The 24,634-nt window shown below is 38.1% G+C and overlaps 1 protein-coding gene across 1 annotated transcript; it reads left to right on the top strand.

Moving 5' to 3' along the window:
* The first annotated feature begins 502 nt into the window (after nt 1–502).
* Nucleotides 503–24,080, top strand: LOC145772039 (CREB-regulated transcription coactivator 1-like). The gene is made up of 14 exons (XM_082583846.1): nt 503–622; nt 1,088–1,195; nt 1,349–1,554; nt 4,783–4,895; nt 13,673–13,796; nt 14,051–14,187; nt 14,892–15,068; nt 15,383–15,588; nt 15,788–15,830; nt 19,630–19,793; nt 20,197–20,283; nt 21,303–21,426; nt 21,591–21,683; nt 22,264–24,080. Exons 1-14 carry the CDS (start codon nt 503–505, stop codon nt 22,467–22,469), a joined length of 1,908 nt encoding a protein of 635 aa, XP_082439972.1. The 3' UTR covers nt 22,470–24,080.
* The last annotated feature ends 554 nt before the right edge of the window (nt 24,081–24,634 follow it).

The following is a 24,634-nucleotide window of genomic DNA, read 5'->3' as shown; positions in this document are numbered from 1 at the left end:
TTTGCATGCTTGTGATGAGTGTTAAACAAATGAGAAGGTTGGTTGGTTCGTTTTTGAATCTTTATCCTCGGACTGACAAAGCCTTGATAGGTTATTCCTGGTAGTTTCGCATACTTGTGGAGGCTCTTGACGCAGGGCCAGTTACCGAGATTGGCAGAGTGAAGTTTTCTGATTGTCGAAGTGTTGTTGCCGGGGAATTATTCCATTCACTAGGTGCCGCTGAATGGAGAGCAGTCTTGAAATGCGTTGCTCAAGCGCACACCCCGAGATTCGAACTTGCGCCGTGTGATCTTAACCTGGGCGTGTAACCACTCAGCTAATGGGGCGGACTGAAAAGAGAAACGTACAAGTCATACTATCAGATGTATCTATATTTATATATACTGCACAACTTCTTTTTATTCTTTTCAACAGGAATATAAACTATGCGATTTTTTTGATCTATAAATTGGGTTTATATTTTCAATTTATATTGTATTTTGTTGCATTATATTTTGTCCAAATGGCAAATCCACGAAAATTTTCTGAAAAGATTGCTTTGCACAATCAAAAGCAAGCTGAAGAAACTGCAGAGTTTGAAAGGATTATGCAAGAAGTTTCTGTGACGAGGGACCTGGTTCCAGTAAGACAATTTTTACCTAAAAGCATTTATCTCATTCTCTTTATTGCATTGTCTCTAATTTGTTGCCAGTTTTGTATAGTATGTTACTTTTTTATTTCAAAACAAAAGTATGGTACAGTTGATATATTTGGAAAATTCCAATTCAGACACAGCTTTTTTCGGGGCTTGCAAAACCTTCAATACAACAAAAAATAAATTTAATTTGTTTTGCATCTCATACAAATTATTGAATATATATATTATTTATATCATCAGTTCATCACTTACGAAAAGTAATTTCTTTTGAATGCTGGATGTGTACTATTTATCAATAGCATGTCCTATTGACAGATTTTATGTAGGCTATAATGAATATACAATATACATCATGGTTAACAACACATGTTACTTAAAAAAATTGCAGCAACACTAATAGTTTTTTTCATATAGAAAAAAAATTCAGTGACTTAGCAACTTGCAAATTAGCAGGGCGTACAACCACCTCTATCGATCACTCATTTACAACCTTATCCACAACCTTACATGAGGCAATATCTTGGAGGTTCTTTGCCTAATGTGAATATTGAACTTCATGTAAGTACGGTATACATTTGTTTTAGACCAGGGCAATGGAACTATTTCGACATGTATTGTTAAACAAAATCTATATTACCAATTGCTGCAATGCATGCGTCTTGTGAGTAGTGTTTAAGATCTTATAATATAAAACTTTTTTTTTGTCTCTAGCAACCAGCTGGGCCTGATGATGGCAAGCATACAATGAGACATCCGTCTCGTTTAGATTCAAGAATGCGGCCATATAGTTATATTCATAAAAGAGGAGGAATGCCGTTAGAGTTATCAAATCGACACAGGATGGGGTACATGGATGCTCAGCCTGGGCCATATTCTGGACCATTTTTATCACCGCCGTCTGAAACAAACTGGAGAAGGTAGGCTTGAAATGAATTTTTTCTAATTCTTGCTAAGTGTCATTTTCAACTTTTGTAAATTTAGAGAATTTTGATTCTATTATACTAAAATCAGATTAAAGGCACGGATGCTGAAAAAAGTTAAAAATTGAACTACAGTTGCAGTCTTCGAAATTAGCCTCGGCAATCGGCAATTGCCGAGGTGATTGCCGAGGCAGATGAATGAATGGCACATTAGCCTCGGCAATAAAAATGCAGAGGCCATACGAGCGCTGGTAAGGACCACAAGGTTACAAAAACAACCCTAATTTTCTCAGACCACACCATCCTAGGAGGTTGATTCAATCTTACTATTACTTAATGCTTTTATTTGGGTTACCGGTACTTTCTACTTCGCTAGCGCTTATAGAAATATCACCCTATTTGCATTGATTCAACGCCAGTAGATGTCAAATTATTGTAAGCATTTACTCCTTATCGCGCTTCGCCTTTCGTCATCTCGTCCAGCTATATCAGAAACAATCGCGCCGCTTTCACAACGAACCACACAACATCAACAGACGTCGAATACATGTAAGTAATAGGTTAACGCGTTAACCTTTAGAGTGAGCTTTGTTAATTGCGGTTTGTCAATTCTTGCTACAATTCGGCTGCCGAGAAACATATTAGTGTAGTATTTTGCAAAATTTGTAAAGAATTTTATGACAGAAACAAATCGGAATTAGAAAAGCTACGGGGCCCAGTTAAAAAAGTAGTACAAAATTGGATAAATAGTACTTCGGCAGTAAAGAAAAGTAATGCTTCCGATCATATGACATCGCGCGTTCATGAATAGGCAGTTTTGCGTCTTCAAGCGTCTTAAAAAATGACGTCGTCGTCGTCATTTGTTATTGGGCGTTCTTGTTACGCAATACAACCGGTCGGGAAAATTAAATCGATTTGTGCTGACTCGAACGTTTATCGCTACTTTTGGTATTATTACATCACAACAAATCAAACAATGCGGTCTTGATAGACTACTCTGTTATATTTTTCGCTTCTCGTTTTACATGTTGTGGTAGCCTACAATTTTTTCGTAATAAACGTTCACAGCAATTGCCGAGGCAATTTCAACTTTTGCCGTTTGGCCTCGGCAACGTTTTTGCCGAAGTAAAAGTATGCTAATTTCGAAGACTGCAGTTGCAGTATTGTGCAATGTGTATTATGTTGGTTGTAATATTTGTTCAAACAAAAATCGCAAGCGTGCATGCATTCCACTCATCACTCATTTTTTTTAAATTGTGTATTATAATGTTTGTTGTCTTGCATCTTTTTATGCCTGCATTTATTGTAATGATCTATAGGTCTATACGGAATGGCCCATTTTGGTGAGTCCGATTCGGTGAGTCCGATCCCTTAACGGGGTTTTTTTTCAATTTTTTTTTTAAATTATCGGGTACCGTAGCCTAATTATCATTGCCGTTTTAGGGTTAGGGGCTAGGGGTTAGGGTTAGAGGTTAGGAACTCACCGAATCGGACTCACCGAATAGTAGCAGACCCAGGTCTATAGCACAATGTATTGTTGATTCAGTTCCGACAACATTGACTAAGATTTGTGCATCATGAATGACTGCTGAAAGACTCCTTAAGTGAAGGCAGTATTGCAATTCTTAAAGCATTACCAATTGCCAGTAGGAGTCATTTTCTTAACTAATTTAAAATTTCTTAATTAATAATTTATTTTGCAATAAAATTTAAAAAACAAAGTTTTATATAGGAAAAAAATAAATTTATTTTGAAATCTTTTTGTATAACAATCAATCAAGCTTCAAACACATGCTACAATGCAAGATCATGCCTATTGAAATGTTAGTGTGCTTTTTGTATTTTGAGATTCATATTATGTTTGGAGCACATGACAGTTAACAAAGTTGTTTGGATTTTGAAACTAAACTGATAATGTGTGTTGTAACAAAATATTAATTAGAAGTGTCTTTGTTTCAACTGGTGATATGTTTTCTAAAAGTTAAAATGGCATGGGACGTGACACATGGGAAAATCAGAAGAAAAAGCTTTAGCGAGCATTTTCTTTGCAAAAAGTTTTATTCACACTACGGTAGTGATCTTTTTTACACCAATTGATTAACTTCAAATTTAAATGATACAGCCTACTACTGTGTTACTTCAGTTTGCGCAAAGTTTGACTTTCTAGAGTGAACTAGCACCAAATTAATGGCATGATGTTTAAGTGGCAGAATTTTTCATAGACTTGTAATGTTGTTTGTAGATGCTACTGCACTTCTGCATGATGCTTGTTAGGTAATTAGGTATGTTGTCAGTGAAGTACGGTAGGCTATGCTATATCATTGTTTTTATCAATAGGCTAGTGCAGTAGTTCCTAATCTAGGGGATTGCGACCCCCAAAGGTTTTGTGGGGGTCGCAATCATCGATATTGATTTTGCTGTTAATACAAGTCAGTTGGTCAAGTGAGGGGATTCGCAAGATATAAAAATAGGGGGTTATCCTCCAAAAAAGGCTGGGAACCACTGGTCTAGTGCTTTATTTTGCTGCCTGCTTACTTACAAGAACAAACTAATCAGTTGCTGTTTGTTCAACAAACTAAAGAACAAACTAATCAGTTGCTGTTGTACTAGCAGTAGTAACTTTATGTAATTTCAACTCAAAAAATAAGTTTGATGTTGCAAGTATTTATTAACATAGACATGACAAAAAAGATTTAAAACTATTTTTGAAAATGACTAGCATTTTATGCTTTACAATACAGACAAAAGCATAAATGAATTTTCAAAAAAAGACTAGATATATTATTATATATTCTATATTTGTATAGATTGTGTGCCAAAATAACATTTCTGGCTGAAACTTTCAGCTACTTGGATCATTGTTATTATATTTGAACTCAATAGCACAGCGATTAACTACGTTATGCCCAAGTATATTTTTGACGTCAAGCTAATGATTTATCTTCATGCTTTCTGTAGTTCTGCTCTTGCTAGTAATTGCAACAACAAAACTTTCCCACTATGCTTCCTGTTTGTGATCAATATATTCATAGTATGTGGCCACATTGACGTCTTTTGTTGAATTACAGATAATTAATGTAGTTGTCTTGTGTTAACTTTGACATGCTTTTATGAAACTTGAATCAAACTGCTTTTGCTTGTTTTGTTGCTTGCTGTGATTGTTGCCTGCTGCCTGGTTGTCACTGACATCTGATGAATACATTGCTGCATTGAATCACCCGGCAGTTTTGCTCTGTCCAGGACCAACTCTGACTCTGCACTACATCAGAGTGTGATGAATCCAAACCCACAGGACTCTTTCAATCCCAACCACCCAATGATAAACCAAGGAAGAAGAGGTAGGTTTTTTGTTGTGCAAAATAAACATTTTAAAAGTTGGTTTGCATAATATAAAGTAGTGAAGGATAATGACAGAACGCATTGAAACAATGAAGTTTTTGTCACAAGAAGCTCCACCTGTTATTGTCCTTTTCCAATTTTATTGAGCTACATTTGTGAAACAATATTTTTGGTTGGCCAAAAAAACACATATTATATAAAAGTAGAACTCGGTTAATCCGGATTTGATTTGACCGGCGATTCCATCCGGATTAGGCGAAGATCCGGATTAACCGATGACGGTTCTATCAAATCTGACTCATTTGTACTTCCAGTTTCATCCGGATTAGGCGAAGATCCGGATTAACCGAGTTCTACTGTATATAATATCTGAAATTTACAGAACAAAAGGTCTGAAAACATGACTAGTCACACAAAATATGATTTGAGACACTTTTTGGGCGTATCCTCAAATTGATGCAACACTACTTTTCTGTTTTTATAAAAACTACTCTAGTTTTAAAAGTAAACTGTGTTTTCTTAAACAGACTGGGTAGAAAGGTAATTTTTGACTTGAATGTTGCAGAATATTTATCGTTATATTTCTCTTATGGGAACACTTTCCTTTGAGCTATGGAAAAAAGATTGTTTTAAAAAACAACAAGCGTTTGTCAAACAAAATTGTGATTATAAATGGTAATACTGTACTGCACATGGAAAATTAAGAACAACTAAGCTGGAACATTTTTTGGCATAGTTGATGTAATTATGTTTTTGAGTTACCGTACTTGTTTCGTCTTCAGAAAGTTCATTGCGTAAATTTCAAAGAGTATTTTTCAGCCCATTTAAACAATAATTTTCTGACTGTATTTGTAATAAATAATGCACAATAGTCTCTGAGAATATTCATTTTGTCAAATTTCATGCAATTGTATATAATTTTGGGTCCACGTCTTTTAGGCGCAGACAGTTAGGCGCCGGTCAAATAGGCGCGCACACTGTGGCGTCAGGATATTTAGGTGCGGAGCACTGCGGCGCCCGTTCATTTAGGTGCTATTCCTAGTAAAGCCTGCAGATTGTATCAGCTCAGTTTTGGCAAAACCTAGTTGGGTTTTTGACGGAAAACTGAGTTACTCTTCACTCAAGCCTACCACCAGCTTGAATATAGGCCACGGTGTATTTTTTACTGATGTTTGGTGCAGTTATTATTTGACTTAACTAAAAGTGAACTCATTCATGTTCGGAAACTTGAATAATTTATTGATAAAGCTTTCACCAACGCAAACCTGGACTAACAACAAATAAATGCCGAACACGCGCATTAAAAATACAATATATGTTTCCGTACAATATAATATTTTATGTGAAAAGCTGTGCCGGTTTAAGCAGCTTCACTCATAGAAGCCATGACATATTTTTCTGTTCAATGCAACATTTTGTGTGAAAAGCATTGCAGGATAAAGCAGCTTCATTCACTGAAGTTATGACTAACAACAAATAAATGCACGCGCATTAACAAAACAACATATTTTTCTGTTCAATATAACATTTTGTGTGAAAAGCATTGCCCTACTTGCCAAGCATCTGTAGACTTTACTAGGAATAGCACCTAAATGAACGGGCGCCGCAGTGCTCCGCACCTTAATATCCTGACGCCACAGGGCGCGCGCCTATTTGACCGGCGCCTAACTGTCTGCGCCTAAAAGACTTGCTCCCATAATTTTTTCATCTTTCCAGATGCATATTTATTAGGGATGTGCCGATTACAGAATTTTTGCCAATGCCGATTCCGATGCCAATTCTTAAATATTTGCCGATACCGATTCCGATGCCGATTCTTTGGTTAAATGATTAAAGCTGCTTTTAGTTGGCGCTCTACAAGTGGTTGCAATTTTGTTACAAGTTGCTGCCTTTGAAATGTCTAAAAGCGTTCACTTTGTCGCCTGCTCTAGACAGCGTGATTTTTTACGGTAGTTCTTCGCTTTTTGCGCGCTACAAAATGGTGATAGACACGCGTTTTATTTATTGCGGAAATCAGTGAAAAGAGAAAAATTGCCATTGCTCACAGAGTGCAAAATAAACGTAGCTTAATGCAGTGTGCAAAATATTATCTTGTGCGGTTTGCAGTATTTTTCTCGCAGAATTCAAGAAGGTGCCAGAAACAAGAAGATAAAAAGACTAGAGTGTAAAAGAAAATGAACGCAGCGGTATTGAATGTACAAAAACCTTTAAAAAAGTAACACACCAGCCTTGCATTCAAAGTGCATCAATAGACGAAAAAAGAAAAACATCGTGTGAAGAAATTAGTATTGTTTTCGAACGCAGAGTTGCAACCAATCTTGTTGCTTAGCAAACACGTGAAGATTACCGGGTAGCTGGTTTGATTACGTTTGCGCAATCACACGATTGTTTGTTGAACGCATTAAGCGTAATAAGCCTATACTTGGAGTTGGAAGTTACTTCTCTCTGCTTAGTAAATTAACATTAAGCAACTTTCAGTGACTACAAATTTTACAATGATTAAACAATAATTACAAAGAACATTTCCGCTTTTTAATATTCAAAATTAAAGGCACGTAAATTAAAATGCAATAACATCAACTTTTCTCCAGTTGCTGAAGTAAGTCTGTTCCGTTGAGGCGTAAAAATATTGCCACCTGTGCTAAAAATTCGTTCGCTTTCGATCGACGATGGTGGTGACAAAAGCAATTTATTTGCAATTTTGCTCAGCTCAAGAAACATGGTATTGTTTGCTTTCCACCAAATCATTTCTCTTCTTGCTGGGCTAAAAGTGTCTGCATTAACGGAATGGCCCGTTTCGGCGAGTCCGATTCGGCGAGTCCGATTCGACTAGTCCGATTCGGCGAGTTCCCTATTCGGCGAGAGCCCTTTTCGGCGAGTGCCCTATTCGGCGAGTTTTTGAAATTTTTAAAAGGAAATTATCGGGTACCGTAGCCTAATTGCAATTGCCGTTTTTACATCGTTTTAACGTCGCTAAACGTTGAAATCGTGCAGAAAAGAATAAAACTAAAATGTTTGAACTATTAAATTAAAATTCGTCATGTCAGTTCAGTTGTTTTTATTTCTGACCATCATATGAAAAACAATACACGTCAACATAGCAAAGGTAGAAGCAACAATTCACGCCAACATAGCAAAGGTGTAGAAAAAGGTAGAAGCGACAAAACGCGAACGTTAAAACGTGCTTGTGACCGAAGTAAATTATTAAGTTGAAAGAAATTTAGCAAGGTTGCATCACCTTCAAAAAAATTTAAGATATGAAGGAAAAATAAAACAAAGAAAATGTTACAAAAAAAATAATGTTTATGTTTATAAGTTAGTACTTTTGAATAGTTAAAATCATAGGCGCCTAACTATTTTTTTGGCCGTTGGGGCGAAAGCGTGTTTCATCAGCAGCAACGTAAATTCAGCGAAATGTCACGCAGATGGATGACGATGACGTAATTATGTCGTCACACTAGGATTGCTTTTATTGCCACACTCGGAGTTATCGCTACGTTCGACCTACCGTTAATTATTATAAACAAAGCTCGACCAAAACACATGCTATGCGTCTGCGTTGGCTAGCGGTTGATGGACTGCGACTCTTTAAGCTAAGCGCAACATAAAGTTTAGCAACGAACTAGATTTATTAGCATGAAACAAGAGACGAAAAGGTTTACTAAAAGGTATACTGTAAATGGAATGAAAATACTAACTTGATCATATGCTTGAAAATATACCTGTTGAAAGCAAAATCATTCATGTTTACATCAATTCAACAGCACGTCACCTTTAATAAATTTAAAAGTTGCTGACATCCGTAAACAGCCCTTGAAAAATAGTTACAGAGAGACGTTTGATTAAGTTTTCGACTTGACATTGCTCCCTTTTCACTACAATATCGCAACTTATGGCTGACCAGCTTTCAAGTTTCAATTCGCTGTAATACGCCCGTTTTCGTGTTGCAGATGAAACAAAAGATGCGCATATTCCCCGCCTTTGATCGGGTTTCTATGGCAACGGACGTGTGTGCGCCATGCAGTTTGCGCGAGTCCGTTGTTGTGTTGATTATGCCGCTGGTGCGACTGTGGGCAGTGCGGTTTGTACCAGCCCTTGTTGCGTTGGTTAGTGGTAACCTCGGGCCGAGACTTCAAGTTCATTTTCACAGCAAGCGATTCACTGCCGCGACAATTCTCTGCAGAGGTTTCGACTTTCGAAAGCGACAGCGAGGCTGTTTGCAAACGCATTAAGTTAAACGCACGCTGCGTCAACGTAGCAAATTATGTTGTTTTTGGGTGCATTCAACATCTGATGACATTGAATCGACGCAAAATGGTAGATTTTTGCTATGTCACAGGCAGCAAAATCAGTCATTTTTACATTGATTCAACGTCTGCAGACGTTAAATCAACGTAAAAATGACAGATTTTTTTGTCTGGGGTGGGATTGTAGCATCGCTACTCGTTCTAGTGATTATTTACTGCGAAGCTGTTGCGGTTTGTATTTAAAAATGTTTTCCTGCTGCCGATCGCTAGTTCATCTATTGTTTTATGTATCAATGCCGCATAAAAAGTTGCTCCCACGCGGAAATATGCGTGGGGGCCTGGCCCCCACGGCTTAGGCGCCTATGGTTAAAATGATTAGTTTGGATCAACAAATGTGTGACCTACACTCCTACAGCTTAGACTGAAAGGAAATTATCGGATAGGCTACCGTAGCCTAGTTATACCGACCAGCAAAAATTTGTTCCAAGAACCCAGTTAGCCCAACAGTTCATTTTTACATTGTAGTAACAGAATGAAAAGGCTAACCAAATGTGTGGCCTATCGTTTTAACGTCGCTAAACGTTGAAATCGTGTAGAAAAGGGTGCTTTTGCTGACTAGGATACGTTGAAACTGAGAAACATTCACAGAAGCCCTACGATACGTTGCATTTTTAAGATAATGTATTCAGACGTTGAATCAATGTACAAATGAAATGTTACGCTAAATGGGTTCTTGGAACAAATCGTAGGGCTTCTGTGAATGTTTCTCAGTTTCAAAGTATCCTAGTCAGCAAAAGCTCCCTTTTCTACACGATTTCAACGTTTAGCGACGTTAACACGATAGGCCACACATTTGTTTAGCCTTTTCATTCTGTTACTACAATGTAATAATGAACTGTGTTCTTGGAACAATTTTTTGCTGGTCGGGATAACTAGGCTACGGTACCCGATAATTTCCTTTCAATCCAAGCTGTAGGCCACACATTTGTTGGTCCAAACTAATCATTTTAACTATTCAAAAGTACTAACTTATAGACATAAACATGATCTATTTTATTTTTTTTTGGGACATTTTCTTTGTTTTATTTTTCCTTCATATCTTAAATTTTTCTGAAAGTGTTGCGACCGTGCTAAATTTCTTTCAACTCAATAACTTACTTCGGTCACAAGCACGTTTTAACGTTCGCGTTTTGTCGCTTCTACCTTTTTCTACACCTTTGCTATGACGAATTTTAATTTAATAGTTCAAACATTTTCTTTTTATTCTTTTCTGCACGATTTCAACATTTAGCGACGTTAAAACGATGTAAAAACGGCAATTATAATTAGGCTACGGTACCCGATAATTTCCTTTCAAAAATTTCAAAACCTCGCCCAATAGGGCACTCGCCGAAAAGGGCTCTCGCCGAATAGGGAACTCGCCGAATCGGACTAGTCGAATCGGACTCGCCGAATCGGACTCGCCGAATAGTAGCAGACCCCTGCATTAAGGTATGTATATTCTACAGATCAAAGAAAACTCCCTAATTTTGCCGAATGCCGACTAGAGCTGGGACAGCATTTGGCTGTAACATAGTCCGTTTCATGGGTTGAACAAACAATCGAGTGATTATTGCGCAAACGGGGTAATCTTTTTTCACGTGTTTACTAAGTGACAAGATTAATTCACTGCAATTCAGCGTCTGAAAATATATAACTTGCAACTTCACACGTTGTTTTCATTGACGCCCTTTGTTTTGTTTTTTCTAAAAGCGTTTTGAATCTTTCAGACAGTTGTTCTCATTTTCTTTGCAGTTTATACTCCCTCGCTTTTTTTCTTAACTTGCTTTTAGCGCCTCGCATACTGTAAGCTAATAAGTAATAACTACTACGTAATAATCCATTTCTCCTTTAACTTCTAACCGTTGTGTAATCATTCAACTTTTAAATTTTATCTGGTCTGATTTTCTTATTGAACGTTTTTCGTCATTTCAAAGACAGAAAGTATTTTGATCTTGTGCCTACTAAACAAGAGTTTACAAAATGGCGGACAATCGTCATAATTTAGAGTTTTAGACTACCGCTCTCCGAATGCTAGTTGACGCTGATGCGGTTGTTCAAAGAAGCCGTTCTTTGATCGGTATTTCCACGCGCTCGCGCTACTTTTGATTAGGAAACTTTGATAAAGAATCGGAAGAATCGGCAATTTTTTCCGATGCCGATTCTCCAAAAATTGCCGATACCTGCCGATTCCGATGCCGATTAATCGGCACATCCTTAATATTTATCACTAGGTAGGTGTTCATAAATTTTTCAAACAAGTTTGTTATTCTAATCAAAAAATAAAGAGCCCAAAATGTAGATACCAAACTCATGTTCAGCAAACAAACGTTTCGAAAACTATACTGTCTTCATCCTCAGTGTTATAAATGATGTTTAAATGATAAATGATAACACTGAAGATGAAGATAGGGGTGTTCAATTTCGATTTTCGATTCGATTTCGATTAAAGTGATATTCGAAATTCGTTTTCGTATCAGACATATTCAAAATTATCGCCGCCCTTTCGGCTGAACGCGGTTGAAAGTAACGCGAGTGACGCGAAATCTGTCTTGTCGCATTTTGCAAGCGAAAAAAGACTTCGATGCATGCGCATCGTCGAACACGTGACTATCACACGTTCTCGCGAGTCCAACGGCCAGTCCTGCACACGTGCGTTGAGGAAAGTCGTGCGCAACGTCGTTGTCTTCCAAGCGCGTGCAGCCAACGGGAGGTGTCAGTTCTTCCGATTCCGATAGACCCGACGTTGAGCCAACACAGGCGACGCCATCAGGCGATGAGCGAAGACGCCAGACCACTCTGACGGAACTCTTCTCCATGGGCAGTGTCCAGATGGAAGACTCCAACAACAGTGATGATGATGAAATCAGCTCAACCTCAAACGAGATTTCCTATTTTATGAAGCAGAAGCTTGCTTTTGGGCAAGCTGATCCGCTTTCCTGGTGGAAAGCAAACGAAGGCGAGCTACCGCTGCCAGTGGCGTAGCTAGGGGAGGGAGGGGCGGACCGCCCCGGGCGGCACGTCTGGGGGAGGTACTTTCAGACTACGATTTTTGATTTTGATTATAATTTGATAAAAAAACGCATTTCATTTTCGCACAGGGCCGGATGTAGCTAATGGGGGGCCCGAGACACTTTTAGATTGGGGGGCCCCTGTGCGAAAAACCACCTCGACGTCTACAGTAGCATTAATCCAGTACTGCACACATGAGTGCACAGCATTTTGCAGAAACTGCAAAGGCTGAAAGAAAAATAAAAAACACAAAATCACATTTTTTCTACGTAGGGGGGCCCTTTAAAAGTCGGGGGGTCCAGGGCATCTGCACCCTCTGACCCCCCTAAATCCGGGCCTGTTTTCACATGCTTTTTCTTGAAGGGGCGGAAAAATCTGAATCCGCCCCGGGCGGCACATTCCCTAGCTACGCCACTGACCGCTGTTAAAAAAGCTAGCCGAGAAGGTGTGTGTGATCCCAGCAACCTCGGCTCCAGCGGAGCGATCGTTTTCAAAAGCTGGCCTGACCGTCACGAAGCTGAGATCACGATTGACGGGTGACCATGTCGATCAGCTTGTGTTCTTAAACACCAACATGGGCCTGGAGCTGTAGACGTTATTTTGTGTTCTTTTTTCGCAAATTTTCATGGCGTTTTTTCGTGTTTTCTAGCGAATTTGCATGGCGTTTCTTTCAATAAAATCACATTTTGCAGTGTGGTGAATAGTTGTGATATTCGAAATCGAAATTCGGAAATCGAATTTCGAATATTCAAATAATCGAAATTGAACACCCCTAGATGAAGACAGTATAGTTTTCGAAACGTTTGTTTGCTGAACATGAGTTTGGTATCTACATTTTGGGCTTTTTATTTTTTGATTAGATTAACCAGGCGTTCCAGCCATTTTGCTCCTAAGTTTGTTATTTGTTGTATAATTTTGTTGCTAGCTTTGAATTCAAATCTCTATTCAAATTTTGAAAAAAAAATCTTTTCAATGAAGAAATTCACTGGGCCAGATACATTGGGGTAGGAGGGAGAGTTGCTTTTTATGTTGCAGTTATTCTAAAAAGCTGCTTTTCATTTGCCTACTCAGAAATGCTGATTGGCATAGGAATTGAACCATAGCGGTCATAGAGATATGATGCTAACCATTACTCTCTCACCATATTTTCCACAAGTGTTATTAACACAATTTATATACAGTAATGTTTTGTAGGTTATGTACTCTTAACTTTGCAAGAAAGAATCTTTTTTTTCTACTCTATTTCGTACATTAAACAATCATACATTTATTTTTAATTTCAGAGGTTTTCATGATAATATGCTCCAATTGCATATATTTGGAGGTCAAATGTTTAGAGAATTTAGGCTTATACATGCAAGAACTATATTGTACGCAGCGATTGGATCACTGTATGCACTTCTAATTTTTTTGTTATTTTTATGACAGCATTTGAAATTCATCATTATGGCATACCGCTACCAAATCTCTTTTTGCAGATTTTAATGAAAACCATTTCAACAATATGCCACCGCCCTATAAAGCGATGATGGACAATAAGAAATTCCCGCAACATCTGCAATTAAGCAGCAGACCAAAGTCATGTGAAACTACTCCGAGCAGGTACACTATGCATGTAGTTGATTGGGTATCTAACACAACTAATGTAAGTTAAGTGCAAAGTTTTACATCGCTTACCTCCATCATCTTGATCATTAATTCAGGGATCAACTACGCAAATTGTTGATTTACAACAAGTAAACGTCAAATCGCAAAAAGTTACCTACGTCCTACATAATGCAAAACGAGAATGTTTAATCGGCAATTTACATGATCTTTCTTGCTTCAGTTTATTATTTTATTCATCTTTCATCCAGTAACTCCCATCCCGCGATGCGTCTTAGCGAAGATGCAGCTTCAATGCAACACCTTAATAATGGGCCTGGCCCCATACCCATTGGCCATGGTCTATCACATGCTACACAAATTGGAAACAACACTGCCTCACTGCCGGGTACAGTACCACTATTGAACAATATCGTTGTTTATTGCTATATTCTTTTTATGTAGAAATGCTGTATATCATGGAATGTGTGTATCCCTACAGCACACATAAAAGGCAAGCTTTTTTTTTCTTATTTCCAAACTCCGACACTTGCTATGTACATAACTCGTAGACATTTGAAATAGTGAAGTTTAAGAATCACAGTTATTTACTACAGTTTAACACTTTATCGACGTATACTTCTATCTGAATAAGATACTGAAGAAGCCTTTACGATGGTGTAAGCATTATCATTAAATTACACAAGTCTCCGAACCTTGCTGCTTTAATTTACTTGTTATATTCAACAACGTTTGTAAAAACTTGAACATCAACTATTCAGCTAAGTTAGTCGATTTTCTAATATGTATGTGAAAGACACTGAAACGTTTTCATATTTGTTTTTTCTATGCCAAAGTTTAAGTATAAGGCTAATCATAGTGATGAATGAAATGTAGTAACTTGAGAAAGACTGTTAAAACTGCTTTAGCCTAATTAAAACGCTTTTTATTTTGTTTATTGCAAGAAAGTTTGCTTTTTAACAATGCATGTAAAAACTGTACGCTGTACAGTGTACACTGTACAGTAATTTACAACTTTAAATTTTGTCAAAAATGTCATTAGCGCCTAAGACTTGGCAGTGCTTCGAACTGAACATAAAAGTTTTTCGCCAGATTTAACAAATTTTCATCATCCTTCACCTTCGTCCAACCCCATTGAATATGACGACCTCCAAGGCCATCATCCTCCATCGCAGCAAGCTCCTATTGGCCATAACTCTTCTCTCTACAACCAAGCCTGCAGTACCACCAATCTTCCAACAGCTTCGGCAATATCTCCACACATAGGCGGTAAAGAATTGCTGGAGAAATCCATTGCTTTTATATAAAGTTCTTAACATTCTATTTGTATAAGCTTGACCGAACACTACCTTTCAGGTCAAAATTGATGACTTTTTCATTGCTGTATCATTGAACTTGCTCGAATGAATGGAATGTGTATTGTATCACAAGACATGTAATGGAGTTGTTTCTATGTCGAACATCGCTGTGCATTACACTCCTGTCATAAAATAAATCTTTCTTTTACTTGAGCTTCCTTTGCTTCTTAGTGTTGCTGTTTTGAACAACCCTGATCGCACTTTAGTTGAAATTTTATTGTGCAGGTTTACCCAGTGGTTCCGCTAGCTCAAATCGTGCACGCAGACACACTCATAACGGCCCAAGCCCACTGACCCTGGGTTCCCCAGAGCATGCCAGAAGAATGAAACATTCTAACGTTACCTCGCCGATGATCGGGGTGAAGCCTGAGTTAAAAAGCCCCCCTATAGGGTCAATTTACCCCTATGGATATCCTCAACCGGGAACTCAGGTTAGCTAACCCCCACATTACATTTGTCAAAGAAACACTATATTGACTACATTGACATTTCATTGACGCTTTCTAATATAATAATGGCCATTTTACGAGGATGTCATTTCAAAGTAATAAATTTCTTATTGGTGCTTAAATGTTTTCGGTTTTCGCATATCAAAAACTGTGAGGAAACTATCCATGTACATATTTTTAGGCTGCTGGGAGAGGGATTCATTCACAGCGACTTACACATCCAGGTGAGGTTTAGATATTGGTTTATTTTTCTACACTGTAGCAGTCCTCGAAATTAGCGGCGGCACTCGGCAATTGCCGTGGTAAATGCCGCCGTAAACGTCATAATGGCCATTCTGCTACGGCAATAAAAATGCCGCCGCAAAATGAGCACTTAATTAGAACAAAACTTGTTCAAAATTTCTTCCTGTGTTATTTACTCGCAGCGGGAGTTTAATCAGCAGAAACATCGCACCAAGACCTCACCTCGGACTATTTTAGTTGCTGTGAACACTCACGCAGTCTTCGAAAATATTATATTTTATAGCATATTTTTACTTGGCAATAACTTTGCCGAGGCCAAACGGCAAAAGTTGAAATTGCGTCGGCAATTGCTCTGAACGTTTATTACGAAACAATTGTACCAAAACATGTGAAACGAGAAGGGAAAAGTATACTAGAGTAGTCTATCACGACCGCATCGTTTGATTTGTTGTGATGTAATAATACTTAAAGTAGCGATAAAGCGAGCAACGCAAAACGCACGCTGTTACGTTAATTCACGTAAAATAGCTCAGGGGAAAAGTAAGTTAATTTTGGGTTGATTCAACGTTCGAGTCCGCACAAATCGATTTACAATTTTCCCGGCGGGTTATATTGCGCACCCAGACAGCAAAACCATCATTTCTACATCGATTCAACGTCTACAGACGCAAAATCAATGCAAAAATAACGAATTATGCTGCCTGGGTAACAACAATGCCCAATAAGAAATTTACGTTTGTTTTTCGACATCTAGCGACGTTGAACCATCATAAAATAATGTTAATTGCTCAAACAGGTACCGGTAACAAATTAATAGCTCCCTGCGAGAAGATTGGCTCGATTTATGTTTATCCTAACATAATTTCGGCACAATTGGGATACTGCGTGCGAGCAACACAAAGTCTGTTGGATAAAGAACTAGTCGGATATCATATATAAATCGGAATCATCAGATGCTGTATCGGAGGATGAGGTTGTCGCGTCGTCACTGGAATACTTGAAGACCCAAAACTGCCCGTTCGTGAACGCGCAATGCCATATGATCGGAAGCATTATTTTACTGCCGAAGAACCATTTATCCAATTTTGTTCTACTTTTTTAACTTGACCCCTTAGCTTTTCTAATTCCGATTTGTTTCCGTCATAAAATTCTTTATAAATTTTGTAAAATACCACACTAACTTTTTCCTTCTGTTCCCTCTGTTTGATAACCTATAGCAGGTAAATTCTACTTTTCAACTGTATCCTTCACCATGATTTATATTCGCAACGACACCGGTAAACAATAAGCATTCGATGTAACAACAACTTTTTCGTAACAATTAAGCCAGTATTTACAAGGTTGCAAACTTTTTACAGTTTACAAGAGCATTGTCAGCGCGTAAAATAGCTTGCGTGATGCTCTCCGCTACCGCCGTATGAAACACGAAGAATAAACGATTAAAATTTCGTTTGTTTAAACTTTAAAGCATACGGCAATTGCCGCCGCAATCCAAGGTTTGCTGATTTGGCGACGGCAATGTTTTTGCCGTCGTAGATGGAAGCTAATTTCGAGGGCTGCTGTAGTAAGACATGTGCTCATAGGCAGTGAGAGGTGCAACTTTCCTTTTCAGAATTGTGAGATGTGATACTTGTACTCATACTGTTGTGAAAAGTAAAGTGATCGTTCTTTGCTTTATCTCTTCATTAACTATAGAATACAAGTTTTCACTCTGTCAAATTGCAAATTTTGTTGCTAGTATACATTAGTCATCATTTTTCAAAACTGTAATATATACAGAACAATGCAGAAACTGCAAAGACAATGGCTACTCCTAAACCATTGAACTTGAAGGTTGCTTAGGTTTGTTGGCACCGGAATGGCCCGTTTCGGCTAGTCCGATTCGGCTAGTCCGATTCGGCTAGTCCAATTCGGCTAGTCCGATTCGGCTAGTTTCCTATTCGGCTACAGTTTTGAATTGTATTTTGTATTTTATTCCACAATACCGTTTCTTTTGCATTCCGACAACAAAAAATAAATTGAAATAAAATTTAGCGCAAAATGTTTGAACTATTCAATTGAAATGTTTGCTCACATAAAATCGACATGTATCCTACGTCACCGTCTGTATGCAAACCAAAACTAAAATCGGAATTTCAACAGCACAGTTTGAATTTTTACATAAAAAATCATAACAGAGAGATGTATGTCCGATTCTTCTGTTAATAAAGAATTTTGTATTTTATTCCACAATATCGTTTCTTTTGCCTTCTTGCATTTTATCCAGTGTTTACCTTTGAGTGCCTTCCCAGACGACAAAATCCATCATTTTCACATTGATTCAACGTCTGCAGACGTTGAATCAATCTAAAAATGACGAATTTTGTTGTCTGGGTTTGTTCGAAATAAGTGTTTTACATCAAAACAACATTTTTCATGATTAACAATAAAGGTTAACGAGATAAAGTCTCAGCGAAAACGTGTCAACGAAAAAAAGACAGTTGCCAAATAGCGTTTGACATAAAAGATGAAGTTAAAACCTAAGTGGCAGTTTAGAATAAACCTGGGTTTCGGCGTTACATGACCTGGAATTTTAGTTTTGGTCTCAATCTCATCATCATGATTCGAAGTAAGATCTTTGTTAGATGATTCACAAGGCTAATTGTTCTGTGGAGTGAGCATTCTGTTGCTACGGTTTTCTTTGGTAAAGTTATGAATATGGAACGTACCATATCACTAGGGATGTTTTCGGTGTCATAAATATGATTTAAGATCTCAGTAGTTAGGTCTAAACCTCACTCATCTAAAGCTTCGATAATTTCAACTATAAAAGAAACGATATTGTGGAATAAAATACAACATTCTCTAAATAAACAGAAGGCGTCGTTGGATTTGGAATTTTGTAATAGTTGAGGATTCTAATATATTCTAAGTTTGCATACAGACGGTGACGTAGGATACATGTCGATTTTATGTGAGCAAACATTTCAATTTAATAGTTCAAACATTTTGCGCTAAATTTCATTTCAATTTATTTTTCTTTGTCGGAATGCAAAAGAAACGATATTGTGGAATAAAATAAAAAATACAATTCAAAACTGTAGCCGAATCGGACTAGCCGAATCGGACTGTAGCCCAATAAGGAACTAGCCGAATCGGACTAGCCGAATAGTAGCAGACCCGTCGGCACTGCCACGTCTGTTTCCACACCTGTTTCCATGTGATCATGCAATATGCATGTGCCTTCTATTTTTACTCTTATCAATATTAACACCGTTCTAAATGGGATGAGTTCGATCGAGGCCAAACTAATATTTTAAGATGATTTTCTGTATCTTTTTCAATGTCAAGTAATCTGTTCACTTCGATTTTTTGTCGAAGCTGCCTCCATCTGCTTGATGAATGATTTACAAGAGGCTACGATTGGTAGTTTTTATCAGTAGCTCAATAAATCACCTGTGGTCAGCCTCTAGGTGGTCAACGTTTGGGGTACGTATGTCGAGTGCAACAAAGTCAACTGTATGCGTCGTGTTGCCGTGCGTGCCCCAAAATGCCTGTTAAAAGATTAGATTTTTATTAGAAATTATCTTTCAAGTCATTGCAATGCTTACTGGCAGCTGGTGTGAGACTAACAACCCTTGGGCTACCACCTGGATAGCTCAATAACTATCATCATGTAGCTGGCATGCTATCCTGCCAGAAACGTCATCCCTTTATTTTAAAGGCTGGGTTTGGATCATTTGAGCAAACCATAGCGACTTGTATAGGCCTGGCTGCTTGAACCTTACTTTTGTCTCACAGGCACCCAGCTTCGAATTGATGTCACCGCCGCATCTAAAGAAACTCAACAATCAGGTTATCCTCGTGCCCTTCATGGCTCTTCAGTAACCAGCACCTTAACCTCACCAGCTTCCCCCACCACTACATTGAACAACCAAAACTTTTCTCCCGTGACCTCTCCAAGGGTGAGTTTGACTTTTAAGTTTTGGGGTATCGTGTTTTAAAAGAAAGCTGATGTCTGACTATCTTTTGTTTTGTAATCTATCTGAAAATGAATAGGCCACTTCTTTAACAAGTTTGGTTACGTTGGTTTGGTAAGCAATTCATGTACAAGCTATCTAACTTCATCTATCTGTCGACAGCACAGATTATATATATGATTACTTAGTTGCATGTTTTACTTATTTTTTCAAGTTGAGCTGCTCCGAGGTAATATCTCCGAAAAACTGTAATTAAAAAAGCACCAAGTCTAACTTTTGTGTTGATATGGCTTGCTTTGGTTCTTATGTTTTCTGTCTCGTTTTAACAATTTCGAGTTTCAAAGTTGAAACACAATTTACTGAACGAAGGTTTCATATTTTGTTGCAGCATGAGTTCACCACAGGCAGCAACCCGACACTTTCTGAAGCATATCACAGAGTGGAGATGGCGGCGCTGCATCCTTTGCAACAGCAGGTTGGTTTCTTCTAGTCCAGTGGTTCTTAACCAGGGTTCGATCGAACCCCTGGGGTTCGACGAAGCTGTTTCAGGGGCTCGGCGCGAACGTCTTCTGAAACATTAACACACGGCCTACTGAATGGTAGCCTACATCAGCGAATATTTTTGGAAAGTATTTTCCAGCCGAAACTTGATTGCGGCTTACGTGATGGTAAATAAACATCTGTGTGTTTGACGCGTGATGTAGGCTAATGGTGCCATTTGCTTAAGCCAGTATTTACTGAGCATTTGCAGAAATTGCAAAATTCATTTCAAAACTACTTTCCTGAACAAACGCATTATCCAGCATGAATAGGCTACGTCAACCATTTGCTTATGATACTACAACAGCAGATATTAACAGTCCATACTTGGATGACGTTATCGGGCTTCAAGAAAGCGAGGTGCAAAATGAAACTTCAACACAACAAATCTTCAAACGTTTTGGTGCCAACAAATGGAAAGTTATCCTCTTATTAAGAAAGTTGCCCTTGAAGTTCTCATGCCATTCGTAGCCTAACCACTTATTCATGCGAGGATGCGTTTTCTATTCTGGGGAATGTTAAAGCAAAAAAACGAAACTGGCTTGCATGCGAATATGACATGAACTATGAGCATTGCTGTTTCCGAGACAAAGCCTCGAATCTCATTATTGGTCTCAGAAAAACAACAACAGAAGTCTCATTGACACAGTAATGTATTAGGCTTACTATTAAATGTGGTAGATTTTGGTTTTTGTGACTCAGCGAAAATTTGGGGTTCAACGAAAGCTTGCAGATTAGCTTAAGGGTTCGGCAGGTTAGTAAAGGTTAAGAACCACTGTTCTAGTCTTTGATTGACAAGTTTTTTTTATTGCACCAACATGTTGTTTGATAGTTATCATGCTACTGACCTTAGCATTCTTTCTTTCATTTACAAATGAAGTTGAAGTGAAAAAAGTATCTGAAGTTAATCAGTGTCGGCTAATAAAACTTTGTTAATTTGTTTCCCTTAACCAGTTTGAGCATTTCAATGTAATGGATGACAACAGCAGTTCCCAACAGCACTCAAGGGCTCCACCTATGTACAGCGCCTTATCCGCTCTCTCTGAGGCCTCAACAGAGGCAACCTATGATCTCCATGGTAAGTATCCACTGTTTTGGTTGAAATAGGTGATAATGGCGTGCTGACATTAAAGTCATTTAAATACCGTTTGGAACTTAGGCTACTGCGCATTGTACTCTTTGTTGCTCTCCTGCCATTTTCTTTTGACCAAGTCAGTGGTTAACAATCACTTCTTTTTTCAGCAGGCAATAGCGGCTCTCTGATGCAGGGCTTACATGGTGTCCAGGGTCATCATCCTACCAATCCTGGAAAAATTCCTCATATTGTGTTTACGGGTAAGTTTTCTATAGCTTGTTTCTATCTCCTATAGTTCGTCTATACTCTATAAGCTCAGGATGAATTGAGATCTGTTCATTGCTGGACATCAAAGTGTGAAGATTGTGGAGACTGTGAATCAAGCACGAATAATTATACTGCCTGTACCTGATTATAATCAGTCCCGCTTCAATGCTGGCGTGCATGTCACGTGGTCTGACATATTTTGCCGTTTCAGTCTCTAGACTTAAACAGCTATTGAGTAAACTGATAACACGACACTTGTGTGGCGAAAGTTGTATCTGAATAAAGTTTATTGGTTGTCTATGAGAAGCTTTATCCTGCCAATTACTATACTTATACATAATACGATCGCTACAAATATTTGTAGTCGGCTGAGCCATCGGAGCTCTCGTTTTTGTCTAATCTATCGTTCAACTTTAACATGATCCTTAAACATGTCCAAATAAGCTGGCCAGAGTTCTCTACCATCACCAGTAGCAGACTTTACATGCTGGCGCGCTTGCCAGGCATGCATTGGACGTTTTTGGCTAGAAGAGAACATGCAAATGACATGACTCCTAACTTTGTCCCCTTCAGGTGTCGACGACAACCACTTGCTCAAAGAAAGTTGTTTCGATTCAAACGATTTCAACTCCGTGATGGGCCACGGCGCCGGTTCCGAGTATTTCACTAGCGATGATTTAAAAGCCAACCTCGGCATAGAGGGCTTGCAAATGCTCGATGAACCGAACATTATCACCGATGCTGCGATAGAAGATTCACTACAACTGGACACCATGTGAAGGAAAGTTGCTTTTGTAAAACCGCATCAACGATGCAGCTACGTTCTAAACTTAATGGATGTGATTTGGGGCATGGAGCAAAGACACGTGCTGTGGCTTCAAATGAACTTCCCCTCTGTAACTGTAAAATGAGAAAGAACTGCCGAGTTTCTTCACGTCATACAACTAATACTGTCATGTGATTGGAAAAGGTTACACACTACACAGTGCTGTGTAACAAGCGTGACTTTGCGTCAGTTTCGCAAGATTAGAGTTGTTTGAAAACCAACTTTGAATTTTATTGATCTGCTTCACAAATATTTGAAGGAGTTTTACCGGGTCTGCTACTATTTGGTGAGTCCGATTCGGTGAGTTCCTAACCTCTAACCCCTAACCCTAACCCCTAACCCAAAAACGGCAATGATAATTAGGCTACGGTACCCGATAATTTAAAAAAAAAAATTGAAAAAATCCCCCGTTAAGGGATCGGACTCACCGAATCGGACTCACCGAAACGGGCCATTCCGAGTTTTACCAGATGCTTGCTGCTCAGTTCTAATATGTTGCTGATTAAAATTTTACTGTATAATTACAATTTTAAGTAACGTAGAGGCTTTTTGAATTAACCTGGGTTAACTTTCCATGACGGAAAGGAGTTATATATTTTTGGTGATTGGTTTCATAAGTTATCAAAACGTTTTTGTTCAGTGTGCGAATGTACTTTAAAACTGGCAAGTACAAAAGTTACCCAGAAAAGAAGTCATTCCTATGCCTGTGATGATTTTGCAATAGTTCAACGAACAACTTGCTCTGGGGTTTGACCATATCGTTTGCTCATTTTACAGTAGTTCTGTTTACGCTCGTTATTTTAGTGTTAGTAACTTTTAGGAAATTGAGATATTACTGCGCGTAGAAATCAGTACAACTCTTTGGATATTGATGCTTGTGTCTGTGTAATGGCAACTAACCAGGAAATCAGATGTTGACCAAATGTATTTTCTGATTTTCTGACTGACAATGGCAACAGGACTAAGTATTAACGCTGTGTTTGGTCTTTCTGCCAGTCTGTTTCTGTATTGTTATTTGCCACCTTTTAAAGGTCATTTCTGTACTTTGTAACGTTTCAAAGTTCAAATCCTTTTTTGTGTTCGTGTTGTTAAACCCTGGTTTGTTTATTTCGAGGCAAAGTTCCATTTTTGTCATGGTGTGTCTCCAAATTTTTAACTTTTTTACCCTGATAATAATAATAAGATTTATTTACGACTCCCGGTTGGAAAGTTTTTGCTAATTAATTATTGTTAACATTTTCTAGTTTGTTTTCCACTTTTTCATGACTTAGAAGTTGCAGATTGATTGTTTTTTTTTACCACTTGACTGCCGTCGTTAAAGTAATTATCGGTATTATTGAGGACTTTGTATTCAATTGAAGAGGAAACTCGCTGTTGAAAAATCGTCTGTTTGATAGTAACTCGTTGCCTACTGCAACATTTATATTATTTTGCATCAGTTTTAGCGTTTTTTTAGTTGTGTTTGGTTTTTCAAGTTAGCAAAATATTTTTTTCTTTTGAACCAGTCACCATTTACCCAGAGGAATATTTTGTCTGATTTAAACTTTTAGTTCTCAGATTTCTGCATCCAAACTTCTCATTTATGAACATCGACGAGTCTTACATTTTTCTAGAACTAGGCTAGGTAGTAACTAGCCTAGTTCTAGAAAAATGTAAGACTCGTCGATGTTCATCTGTAGTTAGTTATGCTCCCGGCCGTGTGAACTTCTTAACTCATTTAAAACCAAAGGTTTTTATATTTATGTATAATTAGTGTTGTGCTGTGTTTTAGGATACGGTGTCGACCTTGGCTACTAAAGTAGTAACATCTATCCACAATTCTACAACTATTTAAAACAATTTAATGTGCGTTTTGTCATAGAATTTGTTGGAAATTATTCTGGTAAAACAAATTTTAAAAATGACTGTCATTTTTCACGCTTTTAATAGTTAACCTTTCGTGAAAAAGTGTTAGGTTGGTTTTTAAAATACTATCATAATTTTATTTTCTCACAATCGCTTTAAATCTGCAGTCCTGACCATAAGGTAGTCTTGGATTTGCACGCGGGTTTTTGCATCGTTTGTCACAGCGATTGCCAAACGAATGGACCAGTTATTCCTTTCATGTTAACATCACTA

This window comes from Aplidium turbinatum, chromosome 6 (genome assembly GCF_918807975.1).
Source record: "Aplidium turbinatum chromosome 6, kaAplTurb1.1, whole genome shotgun sequence".
In the NCBI taxonomy this organism is placed as follows: Eukaryota; Metazoa; Chordata; class Ascidiacea; order Aplousobranchia; family Polyclinidae; genus Aplidium; species Aplidium turbinatum.
Note: the sequence above shows the minus strand (reverse complement) of the source record. Positions and strands in the feature narration are given on the sequence as shown.